Genomic DNA, 16,837 nt, shown 5'->3' with positions numbered 1-16,837 from the left:
AGCTCCCTCCCAGCCCTGGCATTCCATGTTCTAAGCTCCCTCCCAGCTCTGACATTCCATGTTCTAAGCTCCCCCTCAGTTCTAATATTCTATGTTCCTAGAATCCAATCGCTTTATTTTAGAGATGGCTTAAGTCACTTGTCTAAGATCACAAAGGTTGCAAGGAATCAAGCTAGGAATTGAACCCAAGGCCTCAGAATCCAGAACTAGTGCCCTCTTGGCTATACCATTCAAGGACATAAAGCTATCAACTCCCCAAGAGCTGATTTTAACCAGTTTAATATTTGCCCACCCCACCTGCCTATCTGCCTCCCCTTCCTTCCTTTGGGCATTGGCTTTTGGGGCACCTTGGGTCCAACATTCTTCTCTGTTTTCTCCCTGGGCTCCCCCTCCCTCTGAGGCCCAGGTGCCTGAAGACTGAAGAGTCAATCCCAGCAATCCCTCTGTATTTCAAAGGAGGAAGGTCCTGCTTGCTGTCATTTGCATAAGCCTTTGAAAACCACCCAGGCCTGCTTAGGAGTTGGACAGAAAGCTGCTTTTTATCCCCTTCAAAGCAGACTTTAAATCCAATGCTTGCTGCCCTTTCAATCAATCCAGCCTCTTCCCTCCCTTCTCCTCCCACCTTCTAAACTCACTAGGATGCTTCTCCTTTCTCCCCTTCCAGAAAGGGTGGAAATCAGTTTTCTGGATGGGAACCCACTGCCCTGGAGAATTCTGGGAAATGCCCCTGCAGCTATGGCCCAACCCTCTGGACAAGCCTGGAGTGTCTCATTCCTGTGCCATGCTGCTCAGCTGGGCCTCCTTCTCTGTCTCCATGCAGAATGATAGCCCAGAGATGCTCAGAGATGACCGAAGCCTTTCAGAGAAGCCGGTACCAACTCTTATCTTACCGATGATGAAATAATAATAATGTTTCATTTTAACAGCTCCTTATGTACATTATCTCATCTCTTGAGCTAAAGAGTCCTGGGTGAATTCCATCCAATCTCTGGGGACCCACGAATCTGGCCCCAAATCGCTGCCCCTTGGAGTTAGAGGAGCAGAGGCTGCCACATACCAGCTGTCTCATCCACATTCCCCGGCCTCAGCCCCATCTGTTACATGAAACAGTTGGACAAGACGGCCTCTACAACCCCATGACCCCATGAACCATGAGGTCTCTGTCCTCTGACTCTCCAGAGCCCCAAACCCCTCAATGCCTTCCCCTAGTCTGTCTCCTTTGCCTCTTGTCCTTGACAAGGCCAATCCCTCTGTCTGAGGCCTCAATAGCTCCTCTTCTCTCCTGCCCATCTTTGGTCTCTATGTCTAATAACTCCTTCCCCACTGCTTATGAAGATGCTCAGGTCTCTGCCATCCTTAAAGGAAAACTATCAGTTGACCCTCCTCTCTCCTCAAGCTGCCAGGCTATCACCCTCCTTCTTTTCTCTGCTAAACTAGAAAGAGCTGTCCACTCTCACTGGTCCTACTTTTTCACTCAGCACTAGCTTATCTGCCCCTGGAAGGCTGGCTCCATCCCCGGCTCTCTGCTCTTCCTGCTCATTCCAAGGCTACCAGAAATCTCTCAATTCCTCCATCCCTGGACCCTTCTCAGGACCTCCCTGCAGCTCCGAGCACTGCTGCCCCGACTCCTTCTCCCTGCCTTGATTTTGGTGACTTCTCCCTCATGGTTCTCCTCCTGCCTGCCTGGCCACTTTCTCTTCTGTCTCCATCATTCATCTGCCGCCTCCAGAGCCAGCCTGGGAGCTGAGGAACAAGACGGTCCGGGAGCCTTCTTCTCATCTTTCTCTACACCGCTTGTTAAATCTCCTGGGCTCAAATATTGATTCTCTTTCTCCAGCCTGAATTTCTCCCCTGAATGCCAGTCAGGCCTGGTGCCAGCTGTCTGCTGGATATTTCCTCCTGCATGGCCTGTAGGCATCTCAAACTCAGCCTGTCCAGAACGGGACCCTGATTCTATTGAGGCTACTGCCATCCTTCCAGTCCCTCCCTACCGCAGTCATCCTTGACTCCCATCAGCTGCTAAATCTTGATACTTCTGCCTTCACTGATCTCTCCAATCCAGACCAGTTGGGGCAATGGAGACCATGATAAGAGCCTCCTCCTGACCATTCCCCCACTTCCCTCTCCAGCTGCATAAAGAACTTTCCTTGGATACAGATATGTCTATGCCCCTACCTCCTTCTCTGACCTCCCAGGAACCTTTGTCTTCCTTCAAAGCTCAGTTCAAGGACCACCTCTGCCAGGAAGTATTCTCTGTTCTCTGTCTCCCCTTCCCCCCCATCACAAGTGTTTTCTCCTTTCTTAATTACCTTTACCCATAGAATTCTAGATCTACAGACAAGGGACCTCAGAAGCCCTGAATCCAACCCCTTCATTTTACAGTGGGAGAAACCAAGACAGATGTTAAGTGACTTGCCCAGGGTCACACAGCTAGTACATGCACAAGACAGAATTTGAACCCAGGTCCTTCTGACTCCATACTCTCTCCACTGTGGTAGGCTGCCTCTCCAACTTGTGAATATGGCGTTTCCCCCCTAGTGGAAGGTGAGTAAGTTTTGGGGGGCGGGGATGTTGCCCTTCCGTCTTTTTGCCCCTAGCATCAAGCATGGCCCCTGGCACAAGTAGGAAATGGGGTTCCTCTAACTCTTCTGGGCTAGTGTCTCTCCATCAACCAGGCCATCTATTCCCTACCCATGATCCCTCAGCCTATCTGCACCTTCTCCTTTCTGCCCTGTTTGGAATTTTCTATTTCAGACCAGAAACAGCCAGTGTTCCAGGGGATTCACGTCTTCCTTCCTTAGAGGTGGGAAATCAGTCAGGCCCACCTAAGTAGACCCCCTCCCTACCCTAAGAAATGCCTAAGTTTGAAACCTGAACCCAAGAGGCCTAGTGGACCCCACCTCTGTCTTCCCTACCCCTGCCCCAAGGCCTGAAAGATTCTACCCCTTCCCTGTCCTTCCCAGGTCAGCTTTGGCCCCACTGCCCTGCTTGAATTTGGGGGTGTCGGTTCCCAGTGGGAGGGGCCCTTTGGGCTGCCCACATTCCCTTCTCTGGCTGTCCCACCTCTTGTTTCCTGGAGTCCCTCCAAGTAAGTCCCATGGCCTTCCCTTGGCCTGTGGCTTTAGGCATGGGCTGGATCAGCTGATTCTTCTATGAATGCTTTTCAGTCCTGGCTGTAGGGCTTTGTAAATATTTGTGGCTTCACCTAAGGGTCAGACCCCTCTGGCCTCTCTCGTGGGCCAGTGAGGGACAGGCTGGGGAAGCTGAGGGGAGGGAATGAGGGCCACTGGGGGGGATAGCCCTGAGCAGCCATCAGGAAGGAAGGCTCAGAGCTGGCTCTGTGGGCTGCAGTGGAGGCCCTGGCTGTCCTAAGCTATGAATCACCTTGACATTTTCAAGCCATACAGTCCCCAGGCCCCCAGGAAGGCTTGTCACCGAGTCATCAGCCAATTCCCAGGGACATGGAGGGTGAGGAAGGGGGGAGCCTGTGGGCACACTCTAAGGGGTATCAAAAGGGCCCTCAGGAATCAGCATGTTACTCTGAACTCCAATGGCCCAGCTCCCAGAAGAGAGAACATCTCTTAATAGAAAGCACTGGGCCAGGCACCAGAAAATCAGGAATTCAATCTTAGCTCAGCCAGACACCTCACTCTATGACCATGGGCAGGTCACCCTGCATGGGCTTATTTCCCTGTTTATAAGTGACAGGATGGGACAGGGGAAAGAACACTGCATTTGGGTGCCAAGAAATTTGGACAATTCTTTACTCTCTTCTTTGGGCAGGTTACTTCACCCCAACTTCAGAGGATCACAAAATCATACGCTCAGAGGGGATAAAAATGCTAGAAGCCATCTAGTCCAGTCCCTGCATTTCAGAGGTGAGGAAACTGAGCCCATAGGAAGTGGCAGCTACAGTAGCTGAACTCTAGTTCTCTGAGTTGGGGGTTGAAATCAATGGCCTCAGATTCCTGCCAGCTCCAAATGCATGAACCTAAGACTAGGTGATCCTGAAGGCTATGGGATCTTGGCCTGAGAGTTGTGAGGGCTTCAGTGGTCACCGAGTACAACACCCCCATTTTACAGATGAGGAGACTGAGGTCAGGGAGGCCTTATTTTACAGATGAGGAGACATGCAGGGAATAAGAGGGAATGGTCCTCTGTTTCCAAATCTATGCGTCTTTCCAGTGTACCATGTACCAATGTTAAAATCCCAGGTTCCCATGATCCTCTGTCCTCTCTGGCTGGGAGATGTGAAGCTCTCCAAGGATTATGAAAGGTTCTCAGCACATCTGGGAGAACTGCCAGGCCTACTTCAGGAAGAGGAGTATAATAAAGCCCTTTCACGATCTGGCTCCATGACAAGAAAGAGGAGAGAACCCCAGATTTTAGAGTCGGAGTCGGAGGATCTGAGTTCAAACCTTGGTTTTGCCACTTGCCACTTGTATGACCTTGAGCAAGTAATTTCACTTTTCTGGGACTCAGTTTCCCAGCTGGCCTCTAGGGTCCCTTCTGGTTTCATCTATTATTCCATGGCCTTCAAGGTCATCTCATATCATCTGGGACCATAAATTTAGAGCTGGAAGGTGCCCGAGATCCATTGAAGGGGCAACCTCTCATTTGACAGATGGAAAGAGGAGCCAGAGGGGCTGGGATCTGTGAGATGGGGATCAGGCCTGTGACTTTGCTGGTCTGGGGAACTCCCGAGTGAGGAAAATCCCTGCACTAAAGCAAGTCAGCACTTCCTCTTCAACTTTTCTGTTGTTTACTAATTTTCAGTCATGTCTGATTCTCCATGACCCCATTTGGGTCTTCTTGGCAGAGACACTAGAGTCTCTTGGCAAACTTTTCCAGCTCATTTGGCAGATGAGAAAAGTGAGGCAAGCAGGGTTAAGTGACTTGCCCAGGGTCACCCAGAGGCTGGATTTGAACTCAGGAAGATGAGTCTTCCTGACTCCAGGCCTGGTGCTCTAACCATTTTGCCACCCAGCTGTCCTTCCACCTAAGAGACCATGGAACTGGCCAAGAGCCCTGGGCCATGAATTGCTTACGGTCACACAGCCAGGTGGGGTCAGAGGGAAGATCTGAACTAAGGTCTTCCTAGCTCTGTCCACTGCACGAGGCCGTCTTTCAGTGATGATACCAATAATAACTGTGTGTGTTTGTGCAGAACTCTGAGCTGGCTAAGTGAGGCATATGCCTACCTCATTTGTTCCTCACAACACCCCTGTGAGGCAGGCCTATGCCACATCCCCCTCCTCCCCCCGCCCCCCCCCCAGACTCTATGCTCCCTGAGAGCACTCAAGGACCCTGCTTTGTCTGCTAAGAAAAAAAACGGCCTGAATTTCTGCAAACTTGCCTCATCTCCAGTCCCCTTCTTGCCTTTACCTGTGCCCCCCAGCTCTCCCTAGAGAAGAGACAAAGAGAAGCTGAGATTCCCAGAGAGGACCCCCTGAGCAGAAGTGGGGGTAAAGAGAGAGTCTCAGGGATCAGGCCTGGACTCTGCCCACCCCCCTCCAAATCGCCAGACCAGTGGAGAATGGGATTAAGAGCAATGATTCACAACAAACTCAGCCCAGGGTGAAAAATAGCAGCGCTCATAGCTGACGGATGCTTTCAGCAGCGCCTTCCATCACTCTCTGGCTGGCTGAGTCTAATGCCTGGGCCCTTCCTCCCTCTTCCTCTCAGGGCCGGCCTCTCTCCATCTCAGAAGGAAGCCCAATCGGGGCCCAGGGTCTCCAGGGTCCGGGTAACTACCCCTGTCTCCAAAGGGACCCCGGCCGGGCAGCCCCTCAAGGGTCTGGCTTTGGGCCCCCCCCCCCCCCCCAGCACTTACTATGATGAGCAGGATGAAGTAGATGAAATTGTAGAAGGAGTGGGCGTCCATGACGTAGTACATGATTTCCACCCAACCTTCCAGGGTGATCACCTGTGGAGGGGAGGGAGGGAGAGACGAAGGGAGGCCAGTTGGCGGCGCCTCCCGCCCAGGGGCAGCCCGAGAGGCACGCATCCCACAGAACACCGGGCCGAGCCGGCCCCTCCCGCCCCGCGTGCACCAAGCCCCCGCCAGGGCCGGGCCATCACCTGGAAGATGACGATCCAGGCGTAGCCGATGTTGTCAAAGTTGATGGCGCCCTTGTGCGGGTTGACGCTGCCCGTGCGGCACACGTTGTAGTAGCGGTTCCAGTTGACGCACATGCCGCTGATGTTGAAGTCCTGGTGGGCCGCGCTGTAGTAGGCGAAGTCGTCTTTGCTCAGGCAGCACTCGCGGCCCTGCTCCTTGAGCGGGGGGATCTCGTGACAGCCCATGATGCCATTGTCCCCCGACAGCGAGCAGATGAACGGCATTTCATCGTCTTCCTCCGGCTGGTAGTAGGGAGGGAGGGCGACATCTCCTTGTCTGATCAAAAAAGAGGGAGAAGTGGGCTCAGCTGGGAAGGCAGAAGGGAGGCCCGGCCGGTCTCCTCTGCCCACCAACAGGCTCCCACCATCCCACCAGCGAACTGGGAGCGTTCCCACCAGGAACCTGGGAGCGCTCCCACAAGGGCGGGACACCAGACGAAGCCCACTCATTCATTCATTTACTCATCCATTCATTTGTTCTTTCCTTGTCCTTCACTTGTTCATCCATTATATGCTTCCTAATCCTCCCACCCTTCCATCCAGTCACTCCTTCACTAATTCATTAATTCATGACACAAACCTTTAAGTGTCTACTGTGTGCAGGACCCTCTGCTGGGTGCTGAGCTTTGAGCTCCTACTCTACATCAGGAGGGGGATTAGATATGCACATGGGGAATAATGACACACAACATTCTACATGTTTCAGAGAGAGGCCTGAAGCCAGAGTGTGTGAGGGGCCACAGGATGGGGGCTGCCTCCCTCATCCAAAGTTCCCTACAATCTTTTTTTTTTCAAATTGTGTGCACAGAATCTGGTAAGGCTGAGCCAAGGTAAATGGAGCTTATTGCTGTAATCAAATAAAACTTAGAACAAAGCTAATTTCATCTGTTGTCTTTTTTTTTTGTGGACCAGACCTGTGATCAGACCAATGTAGGGAGCTCCCAGTGTGGACGCTCTCTCCAGCAGGAACCATCAGTCTCCACCCTCAAGGTACAGTCCCCAAGGATAGCAGGGGCTCAATCTGCCATCAGTGAACATGTTTGTTTGTATTGAATTGATAACTGTAGTTTCATATAATTGCTTTTTGGAGGGCAATTGGGGTTAAGTAACTTGCCCTAGGTTACACGGCTAATGTGTGTGTGTGTGTGTGTGTGTGTGTGTGTTAAGTGTCTGAGGTCGAATCCGAACTCAGGTCCTTCTGAGGCAGGGCTGGCACTCTACTCACTGTGCCACCTGGCCGCCCCTAATTGCTTTTTTTGATAATCCTATGTCTTTTATGCATTCAAGAAAAGACTCTCAGGAGCAGTTCCTGGGTTCTGTCAGACTGCCAAGGGGCCTATGACATAAAAAAAAAGGCTGAGACCTGGCCTTAGATTAAGTGACTTGGCCAGGGTCTTACATACAGCAGGAGTCAGAAGGAGAACCTGAACCCAGATCTCCATGCCTCTGAAGCGGCTTTTTCCCCAGCGTGCCCCACAGTCCCCAATTTACAGATGCATACACTCAAAGTCCATCTGTATATGCTCATTCTATTCAGAGCAGCGATTAGGATATGGTAATAAATGCAAGCTAAAGAACAGCAATGTTCCCTCCCCTGCCCAATGTCAGCATTAGGACGTCTTAGGACATCTGCCTCAAGCCAGCTACCTCTACCCACTCTGATACTCTGCCTGTCATACAATAACACACATGCACATGTGTGTATACATGTATGATTGCATGTGAATCAGGTGGTGGGTGCATGGGACAGTGAGGGGTGTGGAGTCCACATATGGCATTTGGTAATTATTAGAGTTATTAGCTGTGTAATCTGGGAAAGTCACTAAAACTCTGTTAGCCTTGGTTTCCTCACCTGTAAAATGGACATGATAATATCCCCTCCCTCCCAGGGATGTTGTAAGGATCCAATCTAATCAATGGATAGTTATTAAGAGCCCACTATGTGCCCGGCATCAGACTAAACTCATTACAAACATTATCTCCTTTGATCCACACAACAACCCTGGGAAGTAGGAAGCAGGTAAAATTATCCCCATTTTATAGATGAGGACACTGAGGCAGGCAGAGGCAAAGTGACCTGCCCAGGGTCACATGGTTCATGAGTGCCTGGGATGGGATTGGATTCAGGTCTCCTGACGCCAGGCCCAGTGATCTATCCAACCATTTACAGTTATAAACGACAAACAAGCCGCTCTTCTGAATTTGAGGGAGCTCTCTATGCCAGTGAAATCACCGGTCAGGACCCCAAGCTTTCTCCCACCTCCCTAAATGTCAATGTCCTGCCCAAGCTCAAAGTTCACTCTTTCAAGGAGTCCTATTTAGAGCAGGTAAATTCCCTCCTGTAAAGCGGATAGCCATTCTTCACCTGCCCTGAGTTGTGTACCTAAAGTGGGGCACACCTGCACCTGGCCCACAAGGGGCCTGGGGACATTATCTGCACAGGACAAGCTGCATTTTCTTGGAGTTGGTGGTGAGGACAGGAGCCCACAAGAGACAGACTCAGAGTAGAAACATAGACTCTGAAGGTGGGCAGAGGCAGGTGAGCTAAGCAAAGATGCGCCTGAGCTGGGAGCTTCCCATGAGGCCAAGTGGCACCAAGACCCTCCCTCCTGGGCCTCTGGCCAGCCTGGGAAGCCTCAGGCCCATCCACACCTGCCCCCCCGCCCCTGCATCATACATGACTTCTCTGGGCTCTTCCCCTCCCTCTTCCAATTAAAAAAAAAACACAAAAGAACCAAGAGACAAATAAAACAAAATCCACTCAGTGCCAAGAACTCAACTGGGCAATTAGAGAAAGTCGTTAAACTTGAAAGAAGCACTAGGCTCCAAGTGAGGAAGACCCAGGTTCAAATCCTGTCTCTGCCACTGCCTGGCGGGATCACCACTGGCCTAGAATTGAGTATTTCCAGCCTTCATTTCTGGTGACATTTCCAGCCTTTTCACTGGTAAAATGGCAGCGATGAGACATGTTGTTCACCCTCGAGCCAGAAGCTACCCCTCCTGCTGGCTCCTCTTCCCCCTCCCGCCTCTTGTCTCTTTACAGACACACACATGCATGCACACACATACACAGACAGACCCACACCTACACACATGAACATGTGCATACAGTGTTACACACACATGAAAATGCACATAGATGCACACAGTACATTCATACACATGATGCACGCACACACAGAGACACATAAGCCCACACACCCCACTGACTCCTGCTCTCCCAGCCCTGACAGCTTCCTCCAGAGATCCCTGGGGGCCTCCTCCCCCTGACCCCCCTCTGCCATCCGGTCCTTCCCACCCTCCCTCCCCCTGCCCTCTTTCCAGCTCTTGGGCTCCCAGAATCTGGACTGGTTGGTGCCTGGGGAAAGATGCTTGTCAAAATCACTCTGCTCTGGCCTTTCCCAGGAGTAGAAGAAGCCAACTTAGCTATGGTTGTGGGGAACAAATGAACACAAACGGGGCTACAATAACTTGAGGGGCTCTGTAAGAGGAGCCAGGAAGTCCCAGGACTACATTAACAGATGATCAGTGTCCTGGCTCTGGGCTCAGATTTTGTCTCGGTGTGATCTTGGACAAGGCACTGATGGCTCTATGCCTCAGTTTCCTTTTCTATAAAATGAAGGTGGCTGGGCTGCATGGTCTCTGAGCTCCCTCCATCTCTTCACCACTGTGATCCCATGAAATGAGGGTCCCACTGCCCTTTGCCCTGGTCAGGCCATGCCTACCATTCTGTGTCAACTTAATTCTGTGAGGAAAGGGAAATTCGTAATAACCCTTGGACCCAATGATCTCACAACTAGGCTTGTCCCCCAGTGAGATCAAAAACACAAATATAACAAAATATTAATGAAAACCCTCTCTGTGGTGGCAGGACTCTGGAAAGAAAGTGGTCTATGAATATGAAGGAACAAGATCATGCCCTAAGCATTAATGACTGTTAATATTTCTGAGAAGTAGGAGAAGAGCTGTATGCACTGATGCAGGAACAAGAGAAGGATTTACACAGTGACTACAGTAATGTCAAGAAAAAGCAGTCCTGAAAGACGGATTGGGTTAAAGGCAAAGAACAGCCCTGATTCCAGAGAAACGATGAGATGCATTTCCTTCCTGCGTTAGAATGGTGGTGACCTACAGGCGTGACATGCTGCATATGTTGTCAGAGGGCCTTTAAGGTAGGAATTAGCACTGCCATGACTCCACAGGGATTCTGCCATCCTGGGGATCAGAGCTCTCACTGCTGGAGATGAGGGCCGCGGCCCAGGACCCCTTCGCTCCTCTCTGGAGAGAAGCTAATCTAATTGCTATCCCTCACACACATTTCTCAGCTGCCCCTGAGCTTTCTGACACACGCCGCTGAAAACATCTGGAAGCCGCGTTCGGCTCCGGTTCATTGGAGGAAGGGTGTTGATGAGAAGGAGGATGGAGGCAGAAATGTCAGGCTTCTCAAATTTGTAGGTGACGTGGAGCTGTCAAAGACAGACAAACACTCAATGACGGGATCCTGATCGAAAAAGATCCTGACAGCTTAGAACAATGGCCAAATCTATTAATAAAAAACACAATGCGGATGATTGTAAAGGCCTCTGCTTGGGTTATGAAAAACCCAAGAGCGCAGCCAGAACAAGAGAGAGGAGATGTCACAAGGCACCAGTTCAGAGCGCAAGCCGACTGAAAACTCGAGGCATCAACAGCGCGATGGGACCGCCAGCACCGCTAATGGGGATTGAGGTCGCCTAGACAAAGCCATCATGTCTAGAACAAAGTGGGCTGAAAATCTGCTGGCCCTACCCTGGCCAGACCACATCTGGAGAACAGGACTGTGTTCCATTCTAGGCAACACACTTTGGGAATCCGGAAAGCCAGCCCTCTAGGTGGCGCCACAGCGCATAGAGCACTGGGCTTGCAGACAGGATGTCCTGAGTTCAAATCTCACCTCAGACATTTATTGCTGTGTGACCCTGGGCAAGTCAGTTTCCTCAACTGTAAAATAGGAATAATAACACCTGCCTCTCAGAGTTGCCATGGTAAGCAAATGAGATAATATCTGTAAAGTATTTAGCACAATGCATATAGTAGTCGCTATATAAATTCTTCTTCCCGCTCTCCTTCTCCCTTCCTCTATGGATTCTGGAAGCAGAAGGGAGGATTGAGGAGCTGACCAACTCCTCCCCCTATCCCTAGCAGTCAGGAAGTGTGGAAGAAGAAGCAGTCACCGTTGGAGAGGCAGCCAAGAATTATTGGGAAGCCAGCCTCAGAGGGTACCGCTGGAGGCAAGGACTTGAGAGAAAGAGATCCAGGATCACAGATTTGGAGCTGGAATGAAATTCAGAGGCCATTATGCAGATGAGATCCAGGGAAATCAAGGAACTTGTCCAAGGTCACACATAAGTGGTAGAATCAGGATTCAAACTCAGGACCCTTGACTCTCAATCCATCTATCTTTCCACTGCACTACAAAAGGGAGAGCAGAGGAGATAGTGACTAGGGAGGGACAGATTTGAGTTTAATATGGGGAAGGGAATGGTGGAGGCCAGTGTGGTCATCAGTGATCAACCCCAGCTGATCTCACATTGATACCTGAGGATTAAATGATATAGTATTTGGGGTGGCCAGGTAGTACATCGAGTAAGAGCACTGGCCCCAGTGTCGGGATGACTTGGGGATCGAATCCAGGCTCAGACATTTAGCACCCACCCAGAAACATCTGGCCATGTAACCTTGACCAAGTTACTTAACCTCAATTGCTTTAAAAAAAATGAGATAGTATTTGTAAAGTTCTCAGTACACATACTAGGTACTCAATAAAGACTTATTTCTTTCCTTCCTTTTCTTCCTTATTTCTTCCCTTCCTCCTTATCTTTCCTTCCTCCCTCCCTTCCTCCCTCTCTTTTCTTCTTCCCTCCCTCCCTTCCTTCCTTCCCTCCCTCCCTCCTTACTTCCTCTTTGCCTTCTCTCCTCTCTCCTCCCCTGCTCTCACTTTCTCTCTCTTCTTTCTTCCCTTCTCCTTCCTTCCTTCCCTCCTTCCCTCCCTCCTTCCTTCCTTCCATCCTTCCTCCCTCCCTCCCTTCCTTCCTCCCTTCCTTCCCTCCTTCCTTCCTTCCTTCCTTCCTACCTTCCTTCCTTCTCTCCTTCCCTCCTTCCTACCTTCCTTCCTTCCCTCCTTCCTTCCTCCCTTCCTTCCCTCCTTCCTCCCTCCCTTCCTTCCTTCCTTTCTTCCTCCCTTCCTTCCTTCCCTCCTTCCTTCCTTCCTCCCTTCCCTCCTTCCCTCCTTCCTTCCCTCCTTCCCTCCCTCCTTCCTTTCTTCCTTCCTTCCGGCTCCTGTGGAGAGAGGCCTCAGGTAAAGCAGCTCATTCCTGGGCCATCTATAGTTGGCATTTGTTTCTAGAGGTTGTGTGTGTGTGTGCGCACGCACGTGTGTGTGTGTACACATGCTATACATGTATGTGTGTATCTAAATCTGTCCTCCAGGGGCCTAGCTCTGTTCTCTGCACACAGTAGGTGTTTAATAAGTATTGGCTTGAATCCTTGTTATTTGTGTTGGCTCTTTCTCCTCTTACTAGATTCTTACCTCTGAGGACAAGAACCATCTTTCCTAAACTTTGCATGTCCCTTAGCCAATCAAACTGTTCTGGGCAGAGTAGCTGCTTCATAAGCCTTTGTTGCATTGTTCCTTTTGATTTCCCACCACTCCAGGTGCCCGGTGCCCAGTGCCCGACTGGGAGAGCCAACCTTTCGTCACTCACACTGTCAGATGGGACGCTTCGTGTCTGGGACACAGTAGGGGCTCTGTGAATGCTTCTCCCTCCCTCCCCCTGCCCTCTCACTCACATGGTGAAGTTGTCCTCCAGGAAGCAGCGGTTCCGAAGCAGGCCGGCCCACAGCTGCACGCCGATGATGCCGAAGATGAAGAAGACGAAGAAGCACAGGAGAAGCACATTGCCCAGCATGGGCAGGGTGTCCAGCAGCAGGTTCACCAGGATGCGCATGCCTGGGGCCGGGGAGACAGGGAGAGAAGAGGGAAGGACAGACAGCATCAGTGGGAGAGGGCAGGAATAAGAAACGACTGCGCCTCTCACAGCTCGCCAGCTCCTAACAGATGGAAGGAGATGCAGCTCAGTGGGTCCTCTCTCCTCCCTCCATCCTCCTGAAAACCCCAGAGAGAGGGCCAGGGAAAGCGCTGAGATCGTGAAGCGTTCCAGCCCAGGCGCTCTCCTCCAGCACCCAGTGCAAAGATGGACGACGTGGAAGGGCGGATTGGGCAGAGCACCCCGCTTTTACACTGCAACCCTTTATTCAAACAAGGTGGGAACAAGCCACTGGCTTCTCCCTTATCACCTGAAATCACAAGACTGGAAGAAACCAGGCCTAGTCTAACTGTCTATCTACTGAAAAACGGAGGTCCAGAGTGCTGAACTCATTTGCCCAATGTCACACAAGTAGTAAGTAGCAGAAATAAGATGGGAACCAAGTTCCTCAGACCCCAGAGCCATGCAGCCCAGTTATCCAGGATCATTTGGTCATAAGTGGCAAGATCACAGATTCAAAACTCACTTAAATCTCCTTATTTTACAGAGTGGGAAACTGAGGCCCAGAGAAGAGTGAGCCTTAGAATGTAAGTTGCTTGAGGTCAGGACTGTCTTTACTTTTTGTGTTTCCCCAGACCCTCAGCACAGTGCTTGGCACACAGAGAGCTTAACAAGGTTTTCCCATTCATTCATTTGTTCATGGGGTCATAGTTTTAGAGACCACTGAGTACAACGAATTTCTTCCCTCACCTTATAAATAAAATCATCAAGGCCCAGAGGAGTTTTTGACGGGACTCACGTCCCTCAGTGACACAACTGTCCAGACCGTCGACTGATGCCAGGACAGGCTCTTCAGTGGTGCTCAAGATGGCATTGAAAGGGAGATGAGGAATGGGAGTGAAGGAGAAATAAGGGAGGAGGCTGGTGTCCTTGACCAGATTTCTGTTTGTTTGGGGGCCAATGACGACATCTTTATTAATGAGGTTAATTTTGGGGGATTTGGATCCCTGGTTCCAAGTACCGAGTGTTTGCGGATCAATAATTAATGCCTACCACCAACTTCTGCCCCTGAAACTAGGTCAGCCTCCTCCTGGGAAGGGGGTGTAGCTTCTCTCCAGGCCCCAGAATGAGCCAGGAAGCTGGCCCACATCTGAGTTGAGAGTTTCTGCTCCTTCTTCCCCCACCCCCACCCAACAGAGAAACCTTCACTGCGACGAGGCTGGGTGAGGGGACACATTCAGCAGAACCAACTAGGAAACTCTTTTCACAAACCAGACTCCCAACCTGAGTGCTCACCCATACAGATTCCCTATTAATCCCCAATCTCGGCCAAGAAAAGGTTTCACTCTTTTTACTCAATTAATTATCCTTTCTTTTCTTCTCTGGGGATATGGAAATTTCTGGACGAAGATAATGGAATTCGGGAAGACGGACTCTGAATGAGCCCGACGACTGGCCCTCATCCCCAAAGGACTCCCTCCCACTCCCCTTTCTAAGGCTCCCTTTCTCTTCCGTGTCCTGGGAATTCCAGGCCTTTCAGATAATCCATGGAGTCCGAACTGTAATTAGCTAATTAGGGATTTGTAACTAGCTCATTGCTTCTGCTGCCAGGGAAAAGGGACCATTGAAATCGGGAGACAGGGAAGACCCTGGAGGCCCTAGTTAATCCTCTTTTTATGATGGTGGTCAAGTAATTAGCCAAGTCAGGTTGGGTCTCTAACACTGTATGACCAGTTCTCAGGGGGGACCAGGCTGGAAGCCACAGAAGGAAGAGAAGGGAAGAGAAAAAAAGGGAAAGAAATGAAAAACCAGAGAGGAAAAAAGCAAAGGAGAAACAAAGAGATGGAAGGGGCCCTCATGCAGTGTAGTAGAGAGCACTGGCCTTGAAGGTCTGGGTTCGAATCTCCCCTCAGATGCCTGCTAACTGATCCTGAACCTCAATTCCTTCTGCAAAATGGAGGTATTAATTCCACCCACCTCTGTGAGACAGTGTATGGGAGGTGCTCTGCAGACATCACAGACTGGGGAAATGGGAGCTATTCTCCTAATTGGCCCCATCTGTGCTTTCATCGGTGTGGGGAAGTTCCTTCTACCAGGGGAGATCAGCCAGGGTCCGGTCTGAAGAGTCGCCTGGGGCGCTGAGGGGCTCATTCTGACCCGGGCAGCTCCCTTAGCCTCTAAGGCAGGATGTGGCAAAGAGGAGCTTGGCAGACAGATCTGCCTACTCCTGGCCTTTTCTCTCTGCTCCCCCAAGGGCTGCCTCCTCAGCCACAATACTGACAGTCCTGAGGCAGCGGCCAGGCAGCAGCAGAAGAGCCTTGGAAGGGACCTTCTTACCTGGGTCTGCTTCATCTCCCCTGTGCCCTGCACCCTAGGGCATGCGGTCTGGGGATGCCCAAGAGCCCTTCTCAGAATCACATGTTTAAATGCATGAAGGAAATGTGGAGTGTGACAAAAGAAATGGCGTATTGAAATAGCCCATTGATGTTGTTTTGTTAAGTTCACAACCCCCAGGTACAAAGCCTTTGGCAGTCAGAGGATTGGGGCCAGAAGGGACCGTGAGGTTTAAAGGAGGAAGCTAGGTTTCTGAGTGGGGAAGGGACTTTGCCCAGCTCATACTGCCACGAAGTAGCAGAGCCTGGGTCCCTTCCATTGCTTTGCAGTCAAATCCAAGCCTCACCAGAAGAGGCATTCCCTCTGGAACATGCTGGATTCTGCTTGGAGAGTTCCAGAGACGGGGAGCTCACTACCCACCCTGGAATCAGAGGGGTTACTGCCTTTTTCCCTGCTAGTGGATTTCTCAGATAGGTATTTTCAGATATTTTATTTAAGTTCCTCAAGGTAAATGCCCTTCAGGTCTGTCTGCAAAGAAGGGGGTAGCTTCCCTGGGGACCCTTAGTCAAATGCAGCTTCCCTGCCGCTGAACCTGTGCATAGGCTGGTAGACCTCGTCTGGCCCAACAGCGGGGTGGGAAGAAGCAAAGCCAGTAGCTGGTAGGGCTGCCAGCTCGGATGGAGGTGGGCTGGCACAACGCTGGTGTAAATATTTATAAAGCACTTAGAAGCTGAAAGCATGGGATCAGGGCCACTCTGCCCATCCTCCCAGCTTCCCCTCCCCCTCAGCTGCTGAAAGGGAGGAGGGACGGAGGGGGTGTGATGGTCAGCCACTCAGGGCTGCAGGAAACATCTCCCAGGCACAGACGGTTCCAGAAAATCCTTTTCTGCCCCTCTTCCATTTTTTTCCCTTTCTATCTTCTCTCCTTGCTCTCCAGGCCCCCTGCCCCACTCCCTCCTTCATTGGGCCCCAGCCCCCTTCACAGCTCTAGATATTCAGAGCCAGAAGGAGGCTTACAGATCCTCTGCTCTAGCCATCCTTGTTTTTTACAGATGGTAAGACTGAGACCCAGGGAGCAAAAGCAACCTGTCCAAGGATCTAAATTCGAACCCAGATCCGACTCCAAAACCAGCTGCTCTTCCCCATGACTCTCCACAGCCCTATCTCCCACAGAGGGGGTGGGTCCCCTCTTTCTCTTTGTGACTAGGCTCTCACCCTCTTCATTCCTCAATTTGGGGGTATGGGGTAGGGCAGCTCCACAGCTGGTCACTGCTCTTCTCTCCCCCTCTGTCTCTCTCCTGTATCTGTCTCCATCTGTCCCTCTCCCTCCCTCTCTTTCTTTCTCTCTCTTTCCCCCC

The 16,837-nt window shown here is 51.1% G+C and overlaps 1 protein-coding gene across 1 annotated transcript in view; it reads right to left on the bottom strand.

Moving 5' to 3' along the window:
• CACNA1I (calcium voltage-gated channel subunit alpha1 I) overlaps nt 1–16,837 on the bottom strand; it is a 151,904-nt gene that overhangs the window by 80,535 nt on the left and 54,532 nt on the right. Inside the window, exons 4-6 of the mRNA XM_069102856.1 lie at nt 12,949–13,108; nt 6,082–6,397; nt 5,834–5,926 (exon numbers count right to left, since the gene is read on the bottom strand). Coding sequence (XP_068958957.1) covers nt 5,834–5,926; nt 6,082–6,397; nt 12,949–13,108 — 569 coding nt within the window. The remainder of the gene's footprint in view (nt 1–5,833; nt 5,927–6,081; nt 6,398–12,948; nt 13,109–16,837) is intronic.

This window comes from Petaurus breviceps, unplaced genomic scaffold (assembly GCF_028583685.1).
Source record: "Petaurus breviceps papuanus isolate PSGF00001 unplaced genomic scaffold, PetGlider_PUasm1.0 558, whole genome shotgun sequence".
Classification (NCBI taxonomy): Eukaryota; Metazoa; Chordata; class Mammalia; order Diprotodontia; family Petauridae; genus Petaurus; species Petaurus breviceps.
Note: the sequence above shows the minus strand (reverse complement) of the source record. Positions and strands in the feature narration are given on the sequence as shown.